General features: G+C 38.8%; 1 protein-coding gene across 1 annotated transcript in view; it reads left to right on the forward strand.

The window, feature by feature from the left end:
• The window catches only part of vstm2la (V-set and transmembrane domain containing 2 like a), a 75,788-nt gene extending 62,918 nt beyond the window's left edge, over nucleotides 1-12,870 (forward strand). Inside the window, exon 4 of the mRNA XM_082145748.1 lies at nucleotides 11,156-12,870. Within this exon, the coding sequence (XP_082001874.1) occupies nucleotides 11,156-11,476 (321 nt within the window). The 3' untranslated portion in view covers nucleotides 11,477-12,870. The remainder of the gene's footprint in view (nucleotides 1-11,155) is intronic.
• The last annotated feature ends 4,079 nt before the right edge of the window (nucleotides 12,871-16,949 follow it).

Below are 16,949 nucleotides of genomic sequence, written 5' to 3' on the forward strand. Positions count from 1 at the left end.
GGTTACGACTGTAACCTCAGTTCCCTGAAGAGGGAGCGAGACGTTGCATCGAGATGACGCTGTGGGAACGCTGTCCATGATTGCGTCGTGAAGCACGTGTGAAATCAGTCCAGTGGCGTACAGGCGGGTGATGTCATGGCAGGAAGCTATAAAGCGCACCCACACCAAACATTGTCAGCGTCTGATAGGTCGAAGCAAGTCGATCACAGTCACACCAGAAGTATGGCAGGGCGACGCAACGTCTCGTTCCCTCTTCAGGGAAGCGAGGTTACAGTCGTAACTGAGGCGTTCCCTTTCAAGGGAACTCGCGTTGCGTCAGGATTTGGGAACGTTTATACCAATGCCATCATAGTGACCAGTGCCTGTCTTGTGTAAAATCAGGCGAGCACAACAAAGACAAAACCACCTGGGACCCCGGGGTGAAGCCCAAAACTAGGCTATAAACCTGACGAGTGTGTCCGGAAAGGGACAGTCCGCCGCATCACACACCTCTTGTAAGGATACCCCTAATGCAAGGCTACAAAGCCGCCATACTCCTCCTGCTCCAACGCACCACGGAGGAAACCGGTTTGATTCCTGTGCAGGGAGATCTAGAGTGATCGTGGCCTCAACAACCTCAGTTGAGAGAATTGAGTCTATGAGTTGGGAACCCAGACTTCCTATAACTCTGTTCTCCAGAACTCCCGGGAGTAGAACAATCAGGGAAACCATGTACAGACATGAGCTCCACCACCTCGGCACCGTATAATGAGGTGTTAACCGCTTTACTTCGGGGGGGACTGCCCTCGTTGGCTTGACCCCTCGGGCAGGAAAATAATGACGGTCCTCAGATCCGTCTTACCCCTTGAAGGCTGCAGTTGAGAGCGCCAGTCTTTGGGGGCTCGGGGAGCAGACGCTCTCCTTCTGTTGAGATATGTTAAGGCAGAAGTTCCCACGCTGCCAAAAAATGCAGCGCCCCGACGCACACGAGGGGGTGGGGTTGGCAGAACGACCCCCGAGGGCACCGAAGGGAAATGGACACTGTATAATGAGGTGTTATTCATTTCCCCCAGGAATTTCACCATTTATTTCCTCAGAATTAAATGCACCCAAAGATCAACCAGACAAGTAAACACGGTCTGGATGAAAGGCTGAATAGTATATTAATACCGACATCTAACTCTTCAAAGATCAGATTGAGTACACATTATTTAATTTTCACTAAAATTAAATGCAGACAAATATCAACAAGTCAAGTAGAAACGGTCTAGGTGAAAGGCTGAATATAGTGTATTAATACAGACATCAACTCAGATGAGTATTTAACATTTCATTTCATCAAAATTAAATGCAGTCAGATAGAAAACTTGGTCAGGATGAAAGGTTGAATATATTATTTTCATACATCTACTTTCAAAGCCAGACAAATATTTCATTTAATTTCTCAAAATTAAATTCATATTAATATCTCAAACACAAAAAGAACCATAAATAATAGTCTGCAAACACACATAATTAGTTGCACACAATCATAAGAGAAAGAGATTCTTATTGCAAACCCATAATCTACGCTGTGATCTGATCCGAGCCAAAGAATCTTTATTGACTTTCTTCCCTCGAGAAAAAAGCCAACAGGAGCAGAGCTAAAACTCTCGATAGTGCATATGTTACACGTCTGGAATTAACGAATGAACACTGTCAGCCTCCTTTAACTAGAGCTGACCGTGCATGCTCTACTCCCAAACAAACAACACATACATCGCGTGTATCCCCACTCGTAATGAAGCGAGGGCAGGAACACACGATCCAAAACGCTGTTTGCTCGCCATTATACTCCTGTCTAGATATATAATATGCTTGTGGACAAACAATAAATAGACAGAGACAGTTTCACACAGAGCGCTTGCTGAAGACACAGAAGCTGACAATGCGCTTTATAGCGTCCTGCCATGACGTCACTCGCCTATACGCCATTGGACTGATTTCACACGTGCTTCACGACCCAATCACGCAGAGTGTTCCCACAGCGTCAATCTCGACGCAGCGCGAGTTCCCTTGAAAGGGAACCGAAATTTCAGACACGCTTTTTCAATATTGTTTGTTTAAATTGTGCTCCACTAAATAAAAATATTCCTAAAAGAAGCCAAAACATGATCGTGGATTGTAATTCTGTGTTGCATTTTACACAAGATCACACTGCAGGTTATGGCTTGTAATGCCGCTTGTCAGATGAGTGGAAACATCTTGGAGGGTTGCACAATTTTATTTTAATAAAACTTTTTTTAATATTATTTTATGATCCCGAACCCATGGGTCCTCAGGATTGCATCCAAATAGTCCCCGTGAGCATGTCTGATCGAGGACGAGTGCACAGTCTGCTCATACGGGGCTTTATTAACGTCAACTAGTGACTGAAGCAACGCGTCGACTAGACAAATCTGAGAATGTGTAGATTTGCAGGTTGAGTAAGATTTTCAGTATGTGAGGGTGAGTTTTGCCTGTGTGTGTGTGTGTATGTGTGTATGTATGTGTGTGTGTGTGTGTGTGTGTTTGTGTGAGTGTGTTAGAGTGTGTGTGTGTGTGTGTGTGTGTGTGTGTGTGTGTGTGTGTGTGTGTGTGTGTGTGTGTGTGAGTGTGTGAGTGCATGTGTGTGTGTTATGTGTGAGCGTGTAATAGATAGTGTGTTGTGTGTGTGTTAGTGTGTGTTTGCATGTGAATAAATCAAAGCATCTCTCTCTGCTACTCCATAAAATATTCACAAGGACATTTGCTTCCACTGAATGCAGAGCCGTTGATCAGAGACTGGAGACTCACTGGAAACCAGTCGCTGGCGTTAACTGAAATACACCATGACCTTCACCCTAACGTTGTTTTCAGCTCTTGTAGATTTAGCTGTGATGTTATGTCTGATCCTAGTGAAGCTGATGGCTGGAGTGTTTGTTTGTTACCATTCTCGACATATGTAACGCTGTGGAAACGAGTTGATGTAAGTGTGTTTGAGTGTGTGCATGTGGGTTTGTGAATGTATGTTTATTTATCCACCTGATCCACACTCAATCTGCTTCACTGGCAGACGCTTTATTGAGCGCCCGGACCCGCTGGGAACGCTGACCGCTTTACACAGAGATTGTCCTGTTGTCTGTGTTTCAGAGAGAGAGAGAGAGAGAGAGAGAGCTGTTGAGTGAATGTCTCTCATCCATCTCTGCGGTTCCTCGTCTGAATCTCTCTGATGCCATTTCACTCTCACACTGCATTCACTTCCGCTAGGAATTCACCCATTTACTCATTTAGCAGACGCTTTTATCCTAAGCGACTTACAACTGAGCAATTTATCATAAAGAGGCAATAAACACAAGAAGTGCTGGTAAGTTTCAGACGTCGTTTAGAAGCTCGAATAGGGAGAGATTAAGGAATGGTCAAAACATTGGGAAGAAGTTTTTTTGTAGTTTTTTTAGAAGAATGCAGTTATATGCGTTTTCAGCTGTTTCTTGAATATTCTGCATTCAGGATAGGGTTGGGAAGATCATTTGTGACCCTGGATCACAAAACCAGTCACGAGTCGCACGGGTATATTTGTGGCAATAGCCAACAATAACATTGTATGGGTCAAAATTATAGATTTTTCTTTTATGCCAAAAATCATTAGGATGTGAAGTAAAGATCATGTTCCATGAAGATACTTTGTAAATTTCCTACCGTAAATATATAAAACATTTATTTTTGTGGGTGAATGCAGCACAATTGTGAACATAAATGAACAACTTCAAAGGAAATTTTCTCAATGTTTCGATTTTTTTGCACCCTCAGATTCCAGATTTTCAAATAGTTGCATCTCGGCCAAATATTGTCCTATCCTAACAAACCATACATCAGTGCAAAGCTTTCAACTTTCAGATAATGTATAAATCTCAATTTTAAAAAATTGACCCATTTGACTGGTTTTGTGGTCCAGGGTCACATTTCACCAGTAGGGATGGGCGATATACTATATCACAATATTTTCTGGTATTTATTGCGCTAACGATATCTATGACATATAAATATAGTCCCATTCACCACCGTTTTGTTCTTGAGAGCCTCCGAAACACAAACATTGATCTAAAGTAAAATGTACCCATCATCAAATCGGCTCCTATAATATACCAGTTACATAAAATAATTAAACGAAACAGTAAACATCCAAACACCAGCCCTTGCGGAAATGGAAAAGTTGCAGATAGGCTTTACGTTTCTTCTGTGAAAGTGCATATAATGTTAAAATCGTGCAACTGTACTGAAAAACTGCTCACAATAATAATCAATTACAAGTTAGAAATGTAAAAAACGAACAATAATACTGATAAAATAATACTACTACTACGAATTCTACTACTAATAACAATATAAAGCGCACTAAGCATTGATGAGCTTCTGGGTTCATGAATATTAATCGCGTCTGCATTTAAGCATTAGTTTCTGCTTGTTCATAAAGGCTGAATAATTCCAAATGAACTCCATTATTGTTTAGCAAAGAATATCGTTTACATGTAGAACGCCAATTCTGCGTGGTGTGTAAGACTCTCTTGCTCTCTCTTTGAGTGTGTGAGAAACACTAGTGTTTACTGTGCGTCAAATACACTGCATTCATTGGGATGAACTGAAATAGTGCGCTTTACGGACCGCTTGACGGAGAGCGTAACTCTCACGCGCGTTCGGCAAGTGAAAATATATGTGTTATTAGAGATGCACCGATATGAAATTTCTCAGCCGATACCGATAGCCGATTATTCAGAATGATATCGGCTGATACCGATGCCGATAGGTTGTTTTTTCTTATGGATAAAAAATCTCTCCCAAATAATGCTGCACACTGTACAGGGAACCCTCTCATTTGGTGCACTATAATATTAGAGGTTAAAATGAACAACAGAGATATTATATTCCACTGCTATTTATTTCCACATAAAATATTTACACTCAAATAAAAGCTGAAATGTTTGTGTACAACTCAGTCACACATATAAGGTAGTTTTCATAAACACTTGTCTTCATGGCAAATTTATTCAAACATACGTATATAATTAACAGTAAATAAGCTCCTCTAGTTTTTTTTTTGTTTTTTTTAAAGCTAACTAACAAACGGGTGACTTTCCTGAGGTAAAAGCAACATTAGTGACGTTGTTCAGAAGCTGTTTTACTGACATCTCTCCACGGTTGAAACACTGATTGAGTGATTACATGATTTTTGAAACTTTCAACTTACCATCTGATATTCATGCATGTTTTTCTAGATATAATTTGTATTAAAGTAGAAGAATAGACTCGCGCTGCTGCTTGAACTGAGGTGTTACAGTAATCTCACGTCACATTTAAGAGCGACAAAACGCCATTTATTGATTGAATTTCGCGATAAAATGGACAGAATTTGAAATATAACACTTAGTTTCTTTTCAGAAGTAACAAAGCACAGCTATTTGCGATAATCGGATGAGAGGCGCTACAAATTATGTTTAGTATAGGGGAAAAACTGCAAATCTGGCAACCCTGGCTTGAGCTACGGGTGCTTCACTGGGCAGTGTTGGGGAAGTTACTTTTAAAAAGTAGTGTTTGCTCGTTACTCGTTACTTTTTAAAAAAGTAATCCGTTACTTTACTTAGTTACCTCGTTTGGAAAGTAACTTTTTACGTTACTCGTTACTTTTACGTTACTTTTATGTTGCTTGACTTTGGGCAGAACCCAATATCTGTTCCTAAATATGTAGACATAAAGTTATACAATGGAGCATATAACATAGGCTAACTAACAGGTAATTATTTTGTGCTCTTTATTATAAAAAATAGTATCAATTTCAAAAGAAAAAAAGTCCTTCTCATTGGCGCTGCTGTGTGCGGCAACTTTTATTCTCAGCCGGCTCTGCATCATGGGGTAGAGTGCGACACTCCGCGATGAGCCGCGTGCTCGCACCACTTCTCTCCGCTCCGCTTCCCCTATCCACCGAACTTTAAATTTCGGCAACAGCCAATAAAGCTTCCCTGCTCTCTAACACCGGTGCGAATCGCGTCTTGATAACATAGGACAAAATGATATAGAAGACATAAGCTTAGTTTTCAGACATACGACTCACTCTATCAAGGGAGTAGGAGAAAAAAAAGAGATTTTTTTTTTTTAAGTACACATATTCAAGCTTTCTATATATTTCTCAGGTCTGTGAGACAAGTAGCTTATGAGTTTCGGTTAATTTACAGTATGGAGAGGAGCTCCAGTTCACGCGCTGGTGCCGTCATGATTATTTTGCATGCCATATTTACTTATTTATTAAAATCAGGCAATTAATTGGTTGGTAAAACATTGATTAAAATTAAGATACAATTAATACAAAACGAAATTCGTTTTAAAGAAAGTCTTTCTACAAAAACAAACTTAATAAAGTGGTCTAAATCATGTCTGCCCATCCATTTATCTCCCGATATATTGCACAAAATTATGATCTTACTCACGCTTTTCACTTTTCATATAATCAACATAGATTAAATTATTTATTTATTTATTTTATTTAAACATAAATATGAAACTAAATAGTTTTCTTTAATTTACTTCTTATTTAATTCAGCCAACTGGTTGATAAAACATTGATTAAAATTAAGATACAATTAATACAAAACGAAATTCACTTTAAATACAGGTTTTCTACAAAAACAAACTTAATAAAGTGGTCAATTTTTTTATTTAATTTAATTTAAACATAAATATGAAACTAAATCGTTTTCTTCAGTTCTCAACAGTTCTCTTCTCTCAAGCGCGCAGCTGAGGCAGTGTCGCTGTCAAATATATCCATGGGAAAAGTAACGTTGCGCCGAATGGAAAAAGGAACTACGTTTCGTTACCAAATTTTTTGTAGTAACGCGTTACACTACTTTTTACCCAAAAAAGTAGTTACGTTACTGTAACGCGTTACTTTGTAACGCGTTACACACAACACTGTCACTGGGTCAAATAGAGCCTGCTTTTATGTAGTTGTTTTTAGCTGTTAATTCTTTATTGTCGCATTAACTTGCCTTAACTAACTTAACACGAGAGATTTTCTTCACACACAGTGGCCCTCATTTATCAATCTTGCGTAGAAACGGGCGTATATGTTGGCGTAAGATTATGCTTACACTCCTCTCATCGCCTGATTTATGAAGCTGTGCGTACCTTTGAAATCCAGGTGTACGCAATACCTGCCCTTGATAAATGCCGCGGCTGAAAACGATCGTCATTAGAATAACACGCCCCTATATATTCAAGTCTCCGCTTCCCCCACGCCCTCATTTTACGCCATGGACACACGGAAGACGGCAAAGAAGAGAAACTTCTTTGAGAAAGAGAAAGCGAAACCAGGGAAGTGGAAAGAAACAAAATTGATTTCTAGATTTTTATTATTAATGACACTTATTGTTATTTAGAAGAAGAATGTCGTTATTATTATTATTTGTATTATTAGGCTATTATTATTTAAAAGAAGAATGTCATTTTTATTATTTTGTCAGTCTGAATAATTTTGTTGGTCATTGAAAGCCTTTCATTACTGAAGCCAGTCCGTGCACACCTGCCGGGCCTAACCCTGGCCTAACCATCGTTTCAAAGAATAGTACAACGGCGAGCGCGTCGAGTATAAACGCCTCGTCCGTTTGGGGAGGTGCGCGCGCAGTCTGTGGAGACTCGCGCTGCGGAGCCAGGCGAAAGTATTTAACAAGGCTTGAACTGTCAGGTAAAGCGCACAGGCTCGCAACTGAAGGAATACATATGCCTACAAATCAAATGCTTTGGTAAAGTCACACAACTTAAACATTGAAGTCCATGTTGCACAAAAATAAACACTGAAGTTTATAATTAGCCTACTATGTTGTTTTTTTTTTTTTTTTTACAGTGGGTCATAATATATCATATCTTTTAGTTTGTCAGTGCGTTTTGTGGTGTTAGGAATTGTTTTTCTGCGCATTCCCGCACTCAAAACGTGCGTACACCACCTCCTGAGCTGGCGTAGGATTTGAGCGTGCCGTACGCCAACGTTCATATTGATAAATCTCAAAGTCACCGTGGTTTTGGGTGTACGCCAGGTGTACGCTGGGAATTTGGTGTACGCACTTTTGATAAATGAGGGCCAGTGTGAGTTGCAGTCGGTCATGTTTTTCCGCACCCTTTTGATTGACAGGATATAATCGGCACTGATCATCGGCTGTTTTTAAACAATCGCCCGATGGCCGATAGTAAAAAGAATTGCTTTTATCGCCCGATACCGATTGTTGGCCGATACATCTGTGCATCTCTAGTTATAATATTCAACCAGTTCCAGATTGTAGAGCTAATTCATCGTTTAGCGAAAGACGTCATCAACTAGGCTTTATCGTTATTATCGCGAGAAAAACAATTCTTATCGTGAGGAGAATTTTTACCAGTATATCGCAAACGATAATATATCGCCCATCCCTATTCACCAGCAAGAAACTGAACGAAAACATCCTGGAAAGTGATTTTGTGTCTCTCAGCGTCGCTGGCTTCTGGAGGGCGTGGAGATTCATGAGGAGGTGTAGAGACTGTGGCCGTTCGGCAAGCTTCAATCTCATCAACTTCAACCAGAAGCCAGCGCACAGAGATAAACAGAAGTGTGACGTGAACTCTCTTGGGTTCAATGAAGAACAGTCGTGCTGCTGCGTTCTGGATCACATGTAGAGGATTGTATTGTATTGTATTGTAAGCCCAGCTAGAAGAGCATTGCAATAGTCCAGCCTAGAGATGACCAGGTCTTGGACGAGGAGTTGCCTGATCTTCCTGATGTTGTGCAGTGCGGTCAGTGTAGTCTGTGAAGGTCAGCTGGTCATCAAAGATTTCCTCAAGATTTCTGAGCGAACTTGATGGGATTATCATTGAAAGATGGTGAAATTGGTGAAGTTGCAGGGAAGCCGAGATGCTCCGTCTTTCTAAGGTTGCATTGATGCATTTCACTCTCTCTCTGAATCTCACTGCTGCATCACACTGGCCTTTTACTACAATCAACTGAGTTGCAGTAAATATACAGTAAATTTAAATAAAGTACAGCATTTTATAGTACATAAATATAGTACTTTATTGTAACAGTAAACAGTAAAAATCCTGTATATTACTTGCTGTAAATTTACGGCAATTAGTTGCCAGGGATTTCCTGTAAAATTACAATACATTTTTAACAGTGTACGGTATATAAACAGAATATTGCAAAACAGTTTGCAAATAATTAACTATAACTAAAATATTTATTAACATTTACATTTAAATTTTGGGTATTTTATTTGCATTTCCCATCCAGCATTACAAATAAAGATATTTGAATATTTTTTTGGGATTTATTTTTTCATAATTTATTTTAACCTTTCATTTTTCGTAATTTATTTTTGAATAAAATATTTATTAACATTTTGGGTATTTTATTTGCATTTCCCATCCAGCATTACAAATAAAGATATCTGAAAACTTTTTTAGGATTAATTTTTTCATAATTTATTTTAATCTTTACATTTTTCTTTTTTTTTTCTTTTTTTTATAAAATATTTATTAACATTTACATTTACATTTTGGGTATTTTATTTGCATTTCCCATCCAGCATTTTTTATGCAATGTCCCAAAATATGCATAGAAATATGTGGAAGAAAGCCCAGTTATTGACTCTGCTGCTACTCTCAGCTGTTTTTGTATGTAAAAAAACTAAACAAAAGATCGTCACAAAACAATTTGTAAATAAATCAATATTTTTCTATGCAGTGAGTTAAAGAAAACTAATAATAAATTACTTATAAATAAAATCCTTTTTTAATGCACATGTTAGAAATTTGATTTGGATTTTGCTGTTTCGATTTCATTTTTATTCAATATACCAAAATTTGCACACACAAAAAATACATGTATGGAGATCCGGTCTTCAGTGCTGCGTGTCACTGTCTCTCACTGCTGCTCATCACAGCCAAACACTGTTGCATTTCACTGGCCCCGTCCCAGACACTGTCCTAAATCCCTGGAGTCCACACTTCAGTGACATGATGCCGCATAGTTGTCCACTATGGAGTCGCTGCAGTCTCGCTGCCTCACATTACATCTACTGTAGCGTATCATGATGATCCACACTGGAGCTCTGATGTTCTGGAGCCCATTTAAGCCTGCAAGACATGACAATGAGCGCTATAGGAACATAAAAACAACCATTTCCTTAACAAATGCAGAGGTTTATTAGATTTGTGACTTCACATGCTTTATTGCATTTAAGGCAAGACACTACATTTAATAATTTAGCATCACCATACTTCCCATTTCATTAATCACAGTACATTAAGACAGTTGTATTGTGTTGCAAGTTATCTGAAATGTTCAAATATGCAAATTAGGCTTTATATGATTAAAATATGCATACATTTGCAGAACAGAAATGTGAACATTGGATTAAGCGAACAGTAATCCCCTCAGTAAAAGCCTTCAGAATATAGATAGGAATAAATTTGTTAAGTTTGGTGCGAGTAAATGCTGCTGAAGTGCAGCTTAAAGAAGTTATTTTAACCCTTTAAATATATGTATTGTAATTGAAATCTGCAGACTCTAATAGATAACGTGTAAATAAACACTTAAAGGGATAGTGGATGAACATTTTGTCATAATTTACTCACCCTCGAGTTGAACAGAGGATGAATTCTTTCTTCTGAACACAAAAGAATATATTTTGAATAATATGGGTAAACAAACAGTTGATGGTATCCATTGACTTCCATGGTATATATAAAAAATACTATGGAAGTCAATGGGGTCCATCATGTGTTTGATTAACGACATTCTTCAAAATATCTTCTTTTGTGTTCAGAAGAAAAAAATTCATACAGGTTTGGAACAACAAAATTTTCATTTTTGGGTGAACTGTCCCTTTAAATGTGTATTTTAGATGTTTTCTTTCCACTATTTGAAAGCTAAATGGCCTAAAATCCCCAAAACAATGGTTTTGCCTGTAGTGTCTCTCCTTAAATGTTCTCTTTTCTAAAATACGATGCACGTTTTGACCTCTAGAGTCATCTCTGCTTCAGCCCAAATCAGTCGGAGTCTGTTTTAAATCAGCATTTTCGAGCCTGATTCATGATTTAAATACCCTGACGGATCATTTTTTCAAACCTCTGACCAGTTCTCCTGTCCGTTTCTCCGCAGGTGGTGAAGGTCGCCGGAAGCAACATCTCCCACAAGCTCCGACTGTCCAACGTGAAGCCGTCAGACGAGGGCACGTACGAATGCCGCGTCATCGACTTCAGCGACAGCAAGCTACGTCACCATCGCGTGCGGGCGTACCTGCAGGTGGAGCGCGCGGATCCTCCGTCCCACCAGGGGGCGACGTCACAAGAGGACGTTCTGCAGTCTGAGCACCACAAGCACCAGCCGGCTCATCACGCTCACCACAAACCCGGCCGAGAGCTCAGGAAGAGGTCCGCTGATGATAGTACCGTTGACTGCACGGAGAGCTGTGCACTTTAGGTTCCTCTTATCTTTACTTACTACCCAACCCACGCACCCGTACACCCACATCATTCCTTACACCGACCCCTGAAGTTGGGATAGTTCATCCAAAAATGAAAACATTCTCACATTTTCTCTCCTACATGTCGTTCAATTTCAATTCCTTTTATTGTCATTGCAGGTATTATACAGTGAAATTAATTAGCAAACCTTATGGTGCATCCACACAATACTTAAGACACCATAAATGTAACACACGACAATACAGAAACTTGACAGTTTCATGTAAAGATATTGCACATTGTTGTCACAAAGTGACCCTAACTGTAATTATGATTAATGCAATTGAATCATGACTATTCAAGGTGTAATCAAAAGTTTGGTGATAAATTCCAAACCAAGTCCTGAAAAGTGAAGCCAAAGCATCTCGATCGCCCCCCCGGTGGCTGGTCCCAGTATAGGTCGTAAACCATGTAATGTAATGGACGAGGCAATGGACATGAGGCAAACTAAACAATCATATTACACTTCAAATACATTTTTTTCCAAAGATGTTTTCTGTCATTTTAGGTAGTTTTTATCACGCTAATGTAAGTTTAAGTGTTCGTTTTTTTAAATAAGTTTGGTTTTAGTTAGTTATTTGTGACCCTGGACCACAAAACCAGTCACATGGGTCATATTTTTGAAATTGAGATTTATACATCATCTGAAAGCTGAATAAATAAGCTTTCCATTGATGTATGGAAACATCCGAGATACAACTATTTGAACATCTGGAATATGAGGGTGCAAAAAAATCGAAACATTGAGAAAATCGCCTTTAAAGTTGTTCATTTATGTTCACGATTGTTCACTTTTACGTGAATTTACGGTAGGAAATTTACAAAATATCTTCATGGAACATGATCTTTACTTCATATCCTAATGATTTTTGGTATAAAAGAAAAATCGATAATTTTGACCCAAACAATGTATTGTTGGCTATTGCCACAAATATACCCGTGCGACATGTGACTGGTTTCGTGATCCAGGGTCACATTTGTTGCTTTAAAAACAGGGCTTGACGTCATGATTGACAGCTGTGATTGACAGCTTCTCTAAACGAAGTAGTCACTGAGGCACCAACTGACTTTTTGGAGGATTTTCGGGAGGAGATTGGAGCTTTAACTTTAATTTCTACATTTCCGTAACTGTTTATTTGACACTGACACAAAGAGTTGCTCTGCAGTAAACTGTACTAACGGGTTTCTGCGAGAGTGACGGCGGGACCTTGATATCGCGACTCCACACACACTCACTACTGTGCAGAATCAGATCCCAAATCTGCGCAAGATGTAAGCGGCATATTGGGACATTGGCGGCTTCACTTTTCTACAATGGAAGAGAGTGAAGGTGCTTCGTCCATTTTTTTTTTTTTTTACAGAATATGTTCCAAACCCATATGACCGACTTTCTTATCTAAAAACAAAATAAAACATTTAGGGCCGGATTTACTAAACACAGCAGTTTAGCATGAGAGCGAAATCCCATAAAAGTGCAGATGGGAGTGGAAAGTCCATCTACTGACGACAAGCAAATTAAAGAAAAGACACAGCCGGATCATTTCCATAATGACCATCACAATATTTTCATAATTACCAAATCAGCTAGTCAATTTAAGACATGCTTTTTTGAAGGGTAAATAATGGCGGAAACACCAGTAAATTGACTAGCCCAAACCTTAGTAAATCACCTTACATGATTCATTTAAAGGTGCTCTAAGTGATGTCACGTGTTTTTTAGGCCGAAACATTTTTTGTCACATACAGCAAACATCTCACTATCCGCTAGCTGCCTGTCCCCTGAACACACTGTAAAGAGACGCGGTCTCTGTAGACAGTCCAGGCAACACAAACGGCAACAAAAACAAACTGGCCCAGCCTGGACCATGAAACATAACAAAAAGCATGAAGAGGGAAGTTAGCTAGAGGAGAGATGTCCTAGACAACGACTAACGTTAGAATTATATTCTCTTGAATTGTGATATGGCCGACACACGACCAAAGAGACGACGTTCCGATGAACAAATAGCAAAGAAGAGGGAAAAGGAGAAGGAACGCGTAAAGTCCCAAATTTACATTCGTCACCCACCTGTTCACACCTTTTCAGCGCTAATTTTTTCTTTTCTTTAGTAAATCTTGACTGCACTGCCGTAAGCTATTAGTAAATCTGGCCCTTAAGCTTTTTAGAGCTTTATTTCAGTTTTGTATAGTTTAGTATTTGTTCTTTATTTTATTGTATTAGCCCCTGGTCAGTGGCTACTTTCAAAGAGCAGCTTAGACATTCTGCAAAATAAATCATTTTGTGTTTTATGGTAGAAAGTGAGTCGAGCAGGTTTGAACATGAGGGTTGAGAGAATAAATAAAAACCGAATTTTAATTTTCGAGTGAACTATCCCTATATCAACTGATGTATATTTCTGTATAAAACCGAAGGTAGATATCTGTTCACAACAGCGAGTGCATGTGACAAACGTTTCTAGTAATATTTGCCAATGAGCAAGAAACCAAATTGGACTGTTGATTTAAACTCTTTGGTCATTCTTAGTTTGCTCAGATTCGTGGTTTTGATACGACGTAGACGGCTAGAAGCGTCAGAACAAACGTGAATGTTTGAAATATTCTTCATCAGGACTAAACGATGACATTTACATGCTGTAATATTACTATCATTGTTTACATGTCTAATGTTACGGGCACCAGTCTGAGGGGTTTTCTGGACTGGCATCACCATTGGCACAAGTGCGATTTAATAGGTGCCAGCTTTTGCAAATATGTTTCATAAAGCTTTTCTGTCAATAGAAGGATGGTGCACACACAATATTACGATGTTTTGTGGTTTTTATGCAGCTTTAAAAGATCTTGAAAACACTCACAGTATGTTCAATGGTATTAATGACTGCTTCGTTTCTGGTTTCTTTGATTTTTATGGTTTGATTCAATAGTTTTTTTGTTTCTGGAAGTAATACATGTACAGATTGTGTATATTACAATAGGCTACTCCTCCAAAAGACTGGTTTCACCTTCAATGTATGCCTTTATCAAATAAATAAAAACATTGTACATTGATCATATATCTTTGTGTCCTTTTAATACATGATTTTTCTCTATTCAACCCCTGTTCAACCAGACATTGTTTTGAAATCTTTTAAAAAAGGCGCCATAGGATATCGTTTAGTGACGCATTTTGGCACACAATCTGAGCTCAACTATTAATTAATAAGAGACAGTGATTGGTCAACCTGCAAAATGAGCATTTTTGTAAAAACAAAATATGCTCTTCTAGCCTGCACGTTTTTATAACAAGTGTTAAAAGTTTTAGATGTTCGTAAATCACAAGTTCCAGAAGGAAGGAGAGCGGAAAGAGTTGTTTCTCAGGAGTTTCGAAACAGTATTTGGGAGGCTACATATCTTCCAATGGTAAGCCAAATGTTTATGTGTTGTTTCGAGATCGAAAGTGTGCAAAAGTGCACTACATGTTTTGTGTGTGCACGCACGTGGCATAGAAGCAAGGTTGTTGATGGATGCTGTTTTGTAATTGCTACAGATACATGTCGTCGGGCTCTCATTCAAATAGATAAGTTTAACTTTTACAGAATGCTTTGTTGAATTTTGGTGTCTCTTATCACGTTGTGGTTGCTTATTTAATTCACTTTCAAGTACAACCACATTAAAAGTACTTTCACACCAAGTACCAGTAGCGGCTCCTGGCCGTAAATTTAGGTAGGGCAGATTCTGGTTCTTAGCGCTAGTTTCTGATAAACATTTTGTAAACTTTATATTGTAATAGCCGAGCACACGCACACACTTTTGATAGAGGTTGCGTAATTCAGCCTGAGGGTGGCGCTCTAATGTTGATTGACAGATTCATACAAGACAGAACGCTATAGAATTGCCTGTAGGCTATGTAGCCTACATACAAGTTCTGGTGACGAAACACTGCAAAAATATCTTGCCAAGAAATTTTATTAGACAAGAAACATGAGCTGTGGAAAATTATAAATGATCTAGGAGCTTTATTCACCTTTTTAATCACGGCAAGTCCATCCCTCACACAGCCTCACTTTCATCTCTGCCATGCTCTGAATAAGGTCTATGGCTCTCTATAGCTCGCTGCAGTTCCATTTTTCACCACAGATTTACATTGGGAAAACTGTGGGGCGCTGTAGAGCTGAGGAGGACTCGGCCACCCGCTGACCCTCAGTATCGGTAAATTATCCTATTAAGACTTAAAATAGTCTAGAAAATCTGAAAATATTTGTTACAGAATTCCGAACACATTTACAATTTATTATTGATTAAGTCTATATAGAGGTTTATGTTTTAGATGAATATTTTGGTGTGGCTCTGCTACACCTGCCCTAACAGACAAGCCGCCGCTGCCAAGTAGGCTAGCTACTACTAGGCCTACCATTATAACGTAAAAAATAAATTAAAAAAGTTGCTCTCTCTAATTAGAAAATACCCCAGCTATAACGATAATGACAGAGCAAGGATAGTATTGGAATAATTTTGGGGGAATTTCCACCCCCCCAAACTATTGAAAGATAAAACGTGGACAGTCCATCTATATACATTCAAGCATGCAGCGAGAACAACTGAAGCGCGCTTTGAATAACCAATACATTATCGTTTAGTTTATCGTTCTTGATGTTAAAGGGCAACATTGTGGCTTAATTGCTTAAAGTCCCCCTGTGGTGTAAATCCAGCTTTTAATGTTGTTTGTGTGTCTATGTGGTGTTTTTAATATGCTTTTAAGACAAATCATGTGTAAATTCATAAGTCGACACCATTGCTGAGTATTTTCTCCTTAAAACTGCAGTGAACCAAAGACAGAATATTTGCATATTCATAGAACAGTGTATAGCCTACTAAATGAGGCAAGGGTGTCCAGTTACATTCAAGCTATTTTAAGGCATGAAGAATTTTTTCAAGGAAAAACTTTTAAATGTTTAATTTTGGCGATCAAAGATGAGTTTTAAGGGATACAATTATTGACTACAGGCCAGGGGGACTTTACGTAAACCACTCAAGAAACTTTGACTGGCATTGGGCCTTTATTATAAAAAGCTCTATACAGTAATGGGAAAACTGTAGATAATGATTAAAATTACCCAAAAAAGCATTTTTAACTTTCATTCTAACAAAGAGCTTTTCCACCTACTTAACCTCAAAAATCCCCTCGATTCTTCATTTCTTCATCTCCTCAGTTTGCTTTGTCGTCTTTAACGGCGGCGAATCCTTCAAACAAAGCTCATGTCAAGCGGTTTGACTCTATAATGATGCTCCGGCACTTATCAGAAGCGGCCGGGAGGAAATTGCATTAGCCGCGTATGAGGCATGTCAGCCGGTCACCCCGGCGCCCGGGCCCGGTGAATAATAGCGCCTCTGTCAGCCCTGGCAGGAGGATAAATAGCAAAGTACAGTACAGATAACACTACAGCAGACGAACA

The sequence above is a fragment of the Leuciscus leuciscus genome, assembly GCF_965113295.1.
Source record: "Leuciscus leuciscus genome assembly, chromosome: 18".
Taxonomy (NCBI): domain Eukaryota; kingdom Metazoa; phylum Chordata; class Actinopteri; order Cypriniformes; family Leuciscidae; genus Leuciscus; species Leuciscus leuciscus.